Consider the following 11,733-nt stretch of genomic DNA (forward strand, 5'->3'; position numbering starts at 1 on the left):
CCCATTGACCTTCTTTGCATGGGCAAAAATAATTGGATGAGAACAAACTTGAACTGAATTGAGCTGGAGAATGAGACCACTGTGTTCTGCAGAGCTGCTTTATAGCCGATTCGACTTTGTTTTTATAATTGAATTTTGAAACATCAACACTGATACTGAACTAAATTGAATCAGCATTGATTCAAATTAAATAACTACATATTGTCTTGTGTAGAGCTGCTTATAGCTGAACTGAACTCATTTCAAAATTGATGAATTTTTAACAGTTATTGAACTTAACTGAATCAACACTTAACTCAATCAACTGACTTGAGTTGAATAATGACACTATTGTCTATTTTGAGCTGCTTTAAAGCAGAATTAGAAATTGTCTTATTTTTGATGAACGATCACTGATCGTTATTTTCCTGTTTATCTCTGTGAAGCTGCTTTGAAACAATATAGCGCTATACAAATAAAGATTGACTTGACAAAAACAGTTGAACGACAGGTTTGGAATAACATGAGAGTGAGTAAATGTGATGACAGATGGGCGAACTGTCCCTTTAAGAGGAATAGAGTGTTTTCTACTGGTTCAAGATGAATCAGTGACGATCACTGAGCCTTAAGAACACAAGCTTTTGTAATTACTGAAACAGAATTCCCATCCATTTATGATTCACAAAACAATAGCAAAAGCGAGCTGCGCCAGAGCGCCATGCTTTGCTTTGCGCGGATCCATAATCTGTGTTGCGTGTCTTTAGTGCACACTGCACAGAGCAGAAGATATAAGACCTTCCCAGGAGGCATGACGCCTCTGTCCTATTGACATGCATAGCTCTGCCCCACTGCTTGCATCCAAAGCTCCATCCATATGCCAGCCTGCGCCAGACTCTCTGTAGACAGACAGACCGACACGTCACAAATTCAGTTACTGAGGAGATAACAAAGAGATTTTAACAAAGACAAAACAAGTTCTATAGATTTTTAAAATGTGTAACACTTTACAATGGTAACACTTAGTTTCCTTGTTACATTTTACATTCTTCTATGACAGTGTTAAAAGCCCTTTTTAGAACCTTTATTTTTAAGATTAGGCTTGACGAAATCGTTTATAAATTCAACAAAAACCCTCATGTTTAATTCACAAAGCAGAACAGCCTTTCATACAATAGATGAGCGTGATGTCGCCTGGCTAAAGGTCTCATTGAGTGTTCATTACATCTGAGAGTAACGCCACAAAGACGTCTACAAGAGGCCTCTCGGCTCATGATGCTGATGAGAGCGGTGATTAGCTCTGTCAGATATGAATGACTGAGCACGGCACCATGAGAGAAGACAAGTCAGAAGCCTGTCATCTAGTCTAAGCGGCTGAGCTGAGTAATATCACTGAGATAATCAAATCTCAATTACAGTAATTAAAGTGAGAACGATCGTACCATCTTTTATGAGTTAAGCGAGACATCTTTTTCGTCTTTAATTGAAACATAAATCAGCTGCTAAAGAAACCGAGGAGACGTCAATGAGATGAGAGGGGGACAAGAAAGGGAGAGAGATGATAGGAATGAAGCGGAGAGGGAGGGGGATTCAGAGTACAACAGCTGGACAGTCGATATCCAGCCCACTGTTGAGAATCAGCCCACCAGACTGAGCGCATTCAGATACGCTGCTTCCTCTCACTCTCAGTACAAACACGAGTGGCATCTATTTCAGCGTGTGTTATAGCTTAAGGAATCCCATAAGGAATTCACTCCAGGACCAAGAGATGAGCACGACGGACAGCTGTGTGATTTAGTGCCGACGACTCTTTTTTGCATCGGAAAGGTCAGAATATCTCCTTGTCAATGTTCATTAATCAGAAAAAAGATAAAAGTTGAAGTTGTTTTCAATTTTAATGTCAAAAAACTCTCTGATGCCATGGAGTATTTGATATTCAAACTGACTTAAATGTGTCATTAAAATGTGCTTAATTGAAATGATCTTATGTAATCGTATAGTAAGTGATTTAAAAAGATAAATCTGCCTGTGTAAGTCACAATGGATAGTCATCAGTCATTCCAGTCACTGCAAATGTCTTTTTCTAAATCCCTCTCTATTTCGCCATCCCCCGCTCCCCTCGTTCATTGATATCCTCTGTGGTGCTTTATGTTTTGAGTCATTTTCTTAATAGCCAAATTCTCCTTCCACAAGCTTCCCTAAACAGAAATCCATAAACAGAGATTAGACCCGCACACTGAAATGACCCGCTGAACTTCTCCTGAAATTGCAGGCAAACCACAAGAGGGACTGAATGATTTATATTGCCGCAGGGATTCACATCTCACTCATAAATTGAAAAGCTGAGGGGAACGTTAAAGTTGACTGAAGAAAATGTCCAGGAAAATAAGTGTGATTTCCCTTTGTTGCTGCATGTCTTCTAGCGTTTGCTTCTGCAGACGAATTCATCTCACAACTCAGAAAAAAGGAAGTGGTCATAAATCATGACTCTTTATGAGACTCTAACCACAGGCTCTCAGGGCTTGATGTGGCTCAGACGACTGTCGTCTCACACAATGAAGCTTAGGGGACTGAAATATGCCAGCGGACAAACAAATAGCAAGTTTTAGTGTTGTGAGCTGAACCGCAGCCTAAAAATACTTCACTTGTTTTGTCCAGCATATGTGTACAATTTTTAGGGTTCTCAAAAACAAATTCTGAACACCGTGAGAAATGTTACAGTGATTTGCAAAATTGCTACTCTTTAAATTAATGTGGTAACACTTTACAATAAGGTCTCATTTGGTCAAATGCATTAAAGTGCCCTTATTATGCTATTTTAAAGGTTCCTAATTTTGTTTTGGAGGTCTCCTACAATAGGTTTACATGCATCCATGATCACTTTAATTTTCTCATAATATACAGTGCACATCACCTAATTTCTTAAAGAGTCTGAAAGCAGTTTGTTCGAAGATTCTGTCTCTCTAATCCCTTCCTTTCCGACTGCTTCGGAGGCTTCCTCAACGTATGATACACAGTGATATGAACGATGGCATCTGTGTTTCCATATCAATTCTAGAGCAAGTCCTCATCCTTTAGAAGTGCACGCAAAGTAGATTTGCAGCGTCTTCTTGACGAACCGAACTCTTCCAGTCTAAGAGACAACTACAGTGTTTTAAGGCGGATCAAATTAGATGTTGTTCAATGGCAGCTAATGAAGACCATAGGCTGGGATTATGCAAATGTAGTCTATTAATTTGTTATGTAAGTATATAAACGGAAGTGAGAATGGAATTGATGACGACTCTTTCAGCCTTATTATAGGTCAAAGCAATAACCTCAACAACCCATCATGACAGCCTCTGCTTAGATAGAAGTACCCTGTGTCTGCCCTGAGCAATCCTGTTAAGTGTCTCCCATAACAGAGGAATCGGAGGAAAAGCATTCAGAAGACAATCTGGCCAATTGTGTGACAGTGCGTCCTGCCCCAATGGACTGGACGCTTCCATCTGGGCAAACCACAACGGGCAGTGAGTCGTGTTTTCTAAAGCAAAGAGATCTACTTCCGCCATACCAAACTCCTGCCAAATGTCCTGAAATACATTCGGCTGGCACCTCCACTCACCCTGATCTATTCAATTCCTGGACAGAGCATCTGCAGTCTGATTGACTACCTCTGGCAGATAGGCAGCTCTTTGTGATGCAAACCATGGAAGTGACCAGATGAGGATATTGTGAGTGAGCTGCAAAAAGCTCTCCGACTTTGTGCCCCCCTGGTGGTTCAGACTGAAAACCGTTGACATGTTGTCCGAATGTACAAGCACGTAGCAGCCCGCCAGACCCGGAAGGAAATGTCTTAAGGCCAGAAAAAATGCACACATCTCCCAAAGGTTGATGTGATCCATCGACAACCGTTGCGCAACCGTGTCGCCAAGATTCAAGGGTCTGACACTGTGCTCTCCCAGCAACTCAGATGATGTCAAGTCAAGTCATCTTCATTTATATAGCGCTTTTAACAATGTAGATTGTTTCAAAGCAGCTTTACAGAGATAAACATATAATTTAAGGTAACAGAGATTGTTTTGGCTTTATAGCGGTTCTTTAATAAAGTTATTTTCCAGCTAAAGTTAGTTTAATTAATTCGCTTCCGTCGCAACGATCATTTGTTATTAAATTTGGGGCCGCTAAGACGACACCATTCTCTCTACACAGACTTTAAACCTGTGAGAAACGCTGATGGCGGTCACATGCGCATTAAGAATTGGTTCTATAGTTATGTGCATTTGAATATATGTGAGCAGGTTTGGAATTCCCTACAAACCAAGCCTAAACAAAGTACTGGCGTTTCCTTATAATTTTTGATACAGAATTCGGAGTAGGTATGCGAATTGAGTTTCCCGACAACGCTTTATCTGTAGAGTGGTAAAGGGATCCTCCATAGGGAGAGACTAGTTGGCACTTCAGCACTGCGTTGGATCGGGTTCAGGCGAAGGTCCTTCATCAGATCTGGATACGGCCTGGATCCGGCTGGCTGCGGGAAAACCACGGGATAAACAAAGACACTAAAATTAGCGTAGATGCCATTCTTCTTATGATGTAACGAGTACATCAGGATTTATGGGAAGTGTTCCCGGTTCCAGCTGAGTCGTAAAACGTCCGACCACCAGCCCTAGTATCTCAGGTCTTGAAGTTTTGGCCTATTGTAGTTGTGGGGGGACGCTGACATGGACCTCTCTAAAGAACGGCGGGGGGCTGGACTACTATGGGGACGATGCATCATTAAAATCACCAGAACTCGGAAATCTCTGCTGGCCCTGAAGTCAGTCATGGCGAAAACATGGTTGTACAGGCATGTAACGCCGATGAGCAGGTGCCGTTGGCATTCTAAAATTTGGGGTACGCTGCACCTGTGTTAGCTGCTGAGTGGTCACAGACATCTTCATGAGTCTTTACAACACCTCAGATACATCGGGACCAAAAAGATGTACAGGAACGATGGGTAGGTCCCTCAAGGTCTTTTTACAATCCTCCGGCAATCTGACCAGAGCAAGCCATCCCTGTAAGCGAGCAGTCAAGAGTGTTGCCGTGAGAGAGTCCAGTTCTCTGTCACGTGCCCCATAGCCAGTAAGGCTGTCTGCAAAAAAAATGGGACAGAGGGATCAACCAAAATGCAGCAAAAATTAGTTGGCAGACAGTGTTCTCAGCCCGAGTGATGTAGTCAGCTGACTCATACGCTTTCTTCAGAAAGGAATCTATGCAGCCACAATGAGCACTAGGTCATTGGACGTTACCCCGCAGTGCTTCGTCTGGTGACACCACCAGTGCAGCAACCGGCTGTTCGACTTCAGGTACACTCCGCACTCCAATGGATTCAGCTTCTGCCATTGAAGCCAGAGTGCAAGCAGTCTTGGAATGCCTTTTGGCTATAAACTGTATGTGCAGGGCAGTCATCAAGACCAAGATGGGTCACTGCCATCCGAAGCATTTCCAATGTGTCAGAGCAGTCCCTGAAGAATGAAGAGAGCCCTCACCAGAACCACCAGCTACTGTAGATCCCACTGGCTTGTCCTGTAGCTCAGAAACTTTAGTGGGAAGATGATCCTGGAAATGTGTGTCAGAAGCACATGCAGGCATAGCACCAAGGTGGAGCAGCTATGTGGAGTATAGGGTGTCAGGTAGGCTCTTCTGTAGATGATTGTGAGTGAGCGTCCTCTTTGGAAGCCACAGCAGCAGTAAGAACTGAGTCTGCTGGTTGGAGGTTTTGCAAGTGACGCTTCATGTCTAAAGAAAGGCAAGCAACTTTCCTTGATAACAGGTGCATAGCCAAATGACTACCACTAACATAGATTTTTTCTTAAACCAGCAGCTGCTGGGGCGTGGCGCTTTTGAGCTCTCTGCTGCAAAGTCAGATCTGATTGCAAAACATTAGCATCCTGGTTGTGGTCCAGTCCCGCTACTATGCGGGCATGGGTCCGTAAGTGCTTCCTTCAGATGCTGAACAGCCAGGCATGATGGGCAGAGATCATGCCTATTGTCAGGAAGAAGCTCATTAGGACAGAGCTTGCAATTCAGTGGGAAGGCAATAGAAATTGAGTGATACGCCATTTGAACTGTGATAATTAGAAACCCTCTGGATACAACCATGAGGCGTGATAGCAAAATCCCTCCGGATGAACCATGAGGAACAGAGAAAATAGAGTTTGGTCTCCAAATTCGACCAACAAGATCATTGGGCAGATAGTACAAGAAAAAGTATAATGCAAAAATGAGTCAAAAACACAAAATTCACTCAAAAAAGCGAGTCAACAGCACGGTGACACGCCTCCAGATAGAACCGTGAGGTAACTGACACCATACAGTAACTGCCCGTAAGCAAAATATAATAAAAACAAACTTACCAAAACAAGCGACTGTGCTGTTGCGGTGGAAAGAACACACACACAATCGGTCCCCAGACGGCTCATAATCCGACAGCACGTTGAGCAACTCCGAATAATGGTCAGATGCCACAATATCTAGCATGGGCAACAACTCCCGAATAAAACGGTGAAGCAAGTGTCACTGTGTGAGAACTCACCAAAAATTGTTAAGAGAAAATCCAGTATGAATTTACTCCAATGCAAAACGCATCATCACAGCTTGGGAGGACGAAAAATTTTGACGCTTTTGACGCTGCATTTGACGATGAGAATATATTCCCTCAGCTCACATCACTACGTGACTTCATTGGTATATGTTTTTCGAACTAGTTTTACCATCACATTGAACTCTTTCCTCCCATTGACAGAATTTTCTGTCATTTATGAGACTATGCCTCCCAGCCATTGATGGAATTTCCTGGCTTACCGTTACGCTACTACGCATCTTCTAAAAGAGTAAAGAATCTCTGGATCAACACAGGCAAATTAGGAGCAGAAACAAGCAAAAAAAGCATATGCATGCTGTAGTCTTTAACAAAAACTTGATTTTCTCAGCTTTTTGTTCAGCTTTTTGTAATGAAACTTACGCACATTCAAGTGCTGATAAAAAAAGAATGCATGCGTCATATTCTTGAATCATCCAATGATTAAGAACTATGAATGTGAAAAAACAAATAATAAAGTCACTTATTACATGGCTTGGTTGAAATCTAATGTAGAATGCGGTCTGTTATGTAAGGGATAATGTAGAGCGAGGCAGTTATAGCGAATACAACCCCGACAGGCTGATTAGGACCCAGACGCGAAGCGAAGTGCTCTGGAATCAGCCTGAAGGGGTTGTATTCGCTATAACAACCGCATCGCTCTACATTATCCTGTTTACTACATGGCTACCTACCAAATAAATCCAGTAGCACCTCAATGCAGTACATAAGATCCGGGGGGAGGAGTCGGATCTTATATAAGGGGTGGAGATTGGTAGGTTTAGGGGTGGAGATGGGTAGGTTTAGGGGTGGGTTTAGGGATCAGGGGGTGGAGATTGGTAGGTTTAGGTATGTAAGGTGGGAGGAGTTGGATCTAGATCCGACTCCTCCCCCCGGATTTTATGCTCTGCATTGAGGACCATCTCAATAAATCAATAATTTGGCTCAAATTATTGATTTAAAAAGGAGTTTATTGATTTAAAAACGATCGCTAAAGAAAATAGTCCGTTCCGCGTCCATAGCAACGCTCTGTTTTTCATGGCAACGGTGTGTTATACTTCACAGCGGTCTGTTATCAAGAAATAACAGACCACATTCTACATTGGAATTCAACCAAGCCATGTAATAATACTTGATAGCAGACCGCTGCGAAGTATAACACACCGTTGCCATGAAAAACAGAGCGTTGCTATGGACGCAGGATTCTAACCGTAGAGACGGAACGGACTATTTTCTTTAGCGGAAGCAATACAATCGTTTTTAAATCAATAAACTCCTTTTTAAATCAATATTTTGTGTCAAATTATTGTATTTGCTATAACAACCGCCTCGCTCCACATTATCCCTTGTCTTGAAATCAGATGGTGACTGACAGCTCATTTGCAGCTCATTTACACACTAATGCACACATGCTCTCTTATGGATTGATATGAAAAGGATTCTCGCACAGCTGAGGTGACCTCCACTAAATTGTGCCCGTCTCATGGGAAGAACTAAATGTGAATCATGTAACGCTGTCTGTCATATGAGCTTATAAATATGAAAGACTTTTATGCTCAATGCTGAATGTTTGTTGGTAAGCTTCCAATTATAGATCAGATTTAGACCACAAATAAACCAGCTTTGTAAAACCCCACTGTTGATACCGACAGCCTGTCAAACAAATGATTTGGCATGTTGTTCTCTTTAAATTCGGAAACTCTGTGACATTTTCCTGCTCAGGCACCTCTCAATCTATTATTCATGAGGTGTGAGTATGAAGGCTGTGTAAACAACCGACTGACCTTCTGTGTGCACCACTGAGCCAGTGTGACTAACCCCAAAGTCCTAATGGACCGGCGATGGCCTAACAACAAGCTGCACCAGCTTATGAGCCCACTGATATGCAGGTTGCCTGGATACAAAAAGCATAATTAAATGTGATTATCATCCTCTTCACATTCAATCTGAAGTATTTAAGTGTTCTGGTTGTTGTTGTTTTTTTCTGAACAGTAAAAATTCAACATTCATCAAAGACAGAGGTCAGAAAAGGAAATAGTCAGTGAACTCGGGTGGCTCAACTCATTAAATATGACTGGCCTGTTAGATGAATAAAAGGAAGTGTAAGACAACAGATTTCAAAAATGTCTTGGAAAAAAATAGTATTTATTCAAATTATATTATTATTAGTGCCTTCAAATAAATTATTTGTTATTAATAAAATCTAACATAAAATATATAATATATGTGTGTACAAAATATACAAACCTTTATGTTTGATGTGATTAATCGCAATTAATCGATTTGACGGCACTAATTATTATATTATATAGTAAAATAATTTAGATATTATATTAGCATATTTTGTTTAAATAAATATATAAAGTATTTAATAAGTTGTTGTTCATTCCCATTTATAATTTATAAAATATTTCATAAATTAAAATTAATTATTATATAATAAACAAATTATAAAATAATTGTAATATAACATATATTAATATAATATAATATAATATAATATAATATAATATAATATAATATAATATAATATAATATAATATAATATAATATAATATAATATAATATAATATAATATAATATAATATAATATAATGATTAAAAAATGTATTACTTACAATTACCTATATTAACTATTATGATTGCAGTTAGTGGAACAACATTAATGTGTCCAGTAATACTTTCAAATATCTTCTGTATGATCATATGTTGACACAATCCTAACCCCTGAGGTTTTTAATAATAATTGATCTATCCTTATCTATCCTATCTTCCCAACAGATTCCCAAATCCATCAGATATGTCTGGGATGGATGGGTCGGTGGAGGAGATGAATGGTACGGGAGTAAACAGCGAGAGTTTCCTGAGGTTCAGCCCTACGTCTGTTTCTACCGGGGCGGCCGCTGCTTCATATGGACGAACTGCCAACGTGTACATCTACGTCTCCATCTTCCTCAGCTTGCTGCTTTTCCTGCTTACCCTGTTGATCATTGCTCTCCACAGGCTGAAAAACATCATATCCTCTAGTTCTTCATACCCAGAATGCAGCAGTGAGGCCGGGAGCTCCTTCACTAACATGGAGATCTGCAGTGTTTCCTCACAGAGATCCACGGTGTCCTCGCTGTCCTGACAGCAGAGAGAGACAGAAGGATCACACACATGTCTGAATGTACTGATAAACTAGAAATGCAGAGATATTTTAGAGGTAAATTTGTTGTAGAATGAAACATTTATCATTATTATCAATTTCATTATCAGTTTCATTATTAAGTTGAGGTTTTGTCAACAGTATAAAACAACTGTGTAAAAATTGAGACCCACAGAAGATCCTCCATGGACTGAATTGAAGCATTGTCATAAAGGCCTTGTATTTCGATTTTGGAAAAATGTTAACGTACATAATGAACTGTAAATAGAAAAGCTGCCATACTGTCTCTCATATTTAAAAATATATATATATTTGACAATATGATTACACTTACATATACATAAGTATTATATCCTTTATAGAATACAACATGTCATCTCTTGGAAGGCTTGAATAAAATCTGATTTGCTCATGAAATATGCATTAGAAATATCTTTCATTCACCATGCAAAAAAGTTACAGAACAGAAAAATCATTAGTAAAACTGCATTAAAAACAGTGTAATAAAAATATATTGTATATTATTATATTAGCTTGATAAAAATTATGCTGTCCATTTTTATTTTGGAAACTTCAGGCAATCTACAAATACATTTTATTGCATTATAAATTAATAAAATATAGCAAAAATAGATCTTCACTTTTGCATGCACTTTTAACCAACTTACAGTGATTTTAAGAAGCACACAGGTCACACTAATGGACAGGGTCCACTAATGTTTGATAACCAGAAAATGTCCAAATACTTTGTCTTAATTTTTTAAAAGCAAAATATTTTTTTTTGTTATATTGGCTTTTTTTAGAACAAAACAGAACAGAATAAAACTATGGAACCCCATGTCTGCCACCCACATAAGAATACTATTTGCATTTACTATAGAGGCTGTGAGACTTATGAATTCCCTGCCTTAGTGACTGATTCATTGTGCCTTGTCATAATGATGCTCTGCTTTATACGTGAATTTGATGCACTGCTTTTAAAAGCTTGCTGCTTAGTTATTTATTAAATAGGTTTTAGGTTTTCAGGTATTTTTAGTTTACTAAGTTATTTCTAAATGTAGTCTATTACACTATTGTTTAACTTTATTGTAAGTATTATTTATAATTTTTCATTTTTTTATTACGCTGGTCCTGAGTACATATTTCGTTCTCATGTGTCAACATGTACACAATGACAATACCTTGAACCTTGAACCTTGAGAAGAAGAAAAAATCATGCTTTGGTAAATAATTATGACATAAAAGTAAAAATTATAAGATACTGTCATAATTATGAGATAAAATGTTGAAATTATGACAAACTAAGTTGTAATTATGAGCTAATGTTGAAACTGACAGTCAGAATTGAGACAGGCATAACTGTTACATTAAAAAGTTGTCAATTAAAATAAAAAAAATAAAAAAAATAAGTTTTCATGTCATTATTTACTTTTTTTTTCTTATGTGGCGGAAAGGGGCTTTCATGTAAAACACAATAGAACAATTTGATATATTTGAACCAATATATACTATTTGCAATGGACGATGCATACAATATAAAAAATTCAATCTGCAATACAACACCCAAACTGAGATCCAACACAGAGGAGTGATGGTTATTAGGAGTGTTTACTAAGAATCTGACAGCTGTTGGAAAGAAACTAGAGCTGAGATCCCAACGCTTTAGAGATCTCAGCAGTTATGTGCTGGGTTTGATGGTTCCTTGGTGGTTTCTTTAGCATGCCTGAAACATGTTGGATGAACAGTAACTACTTAAACTTGAGATGTATTCTGGTATTTGTTGTGGATAGTACAGATTGCCATACCACACAGGGATACAATGTCAGAATGCTCTCCATAAGCGGAGTAGACCATGTTGGCTTATTGCGCTATCGTCTGCCATTTAGTTTGATATTTTGTTATCTAATACAATGACATTCATATTTAAGTGTCGCCTACATATGAAAATGCAGTTTAGGGCCAGTGTATTGGGAGTATCTGTGAATCTGCATCGCAGTTTGGTGCCGGT

At 39.1% G+C, this 11,733-nt stretch overlaps 1 protein-coding gene across 1 annotated transcript; it reads left to right on the forward strand.

Annotated features, from left to right (window-relative positions):
- Positions 1–1,714: 1,714 nt before the first annotated feature.
- sertm1 (serine rich and transmembrane domain containing 1) lies at positions 1,715–9,707 on the forward strand (the record flags this gene model as incomplete). Its single annotated transcript, XM_081353604.1, has 2 exons — positions 1,715–1,803; positions 9,359–9,707. Exon 2 carries the CDS (start codon positions 9,378–9,380, stop codon positions 9,705–9,707), a length of 330 nt encoding a protein of 109 aa, XP_081209730.1. The 5' UTR covers positions 1,715–1,803; positions 9,359–9,377.
- Between the last annotated feature and the right edge of the window lie 2,026 nt (positions 9,708–11,733).

This window comes from Scardinius erythrophthalmus, assembly GCF_964197995.2.
Source record: "Scardinius erythrophthalmus genome assembly, chromosome: 23".
Taxonomy (NCBI): domain Eukaryota; kingdom Metazoa; phylum Chordata; class Actinopteri; order Cypriniformes; family Leuciscidae; genus Scardinius; species Scardinius erythrophthalmus.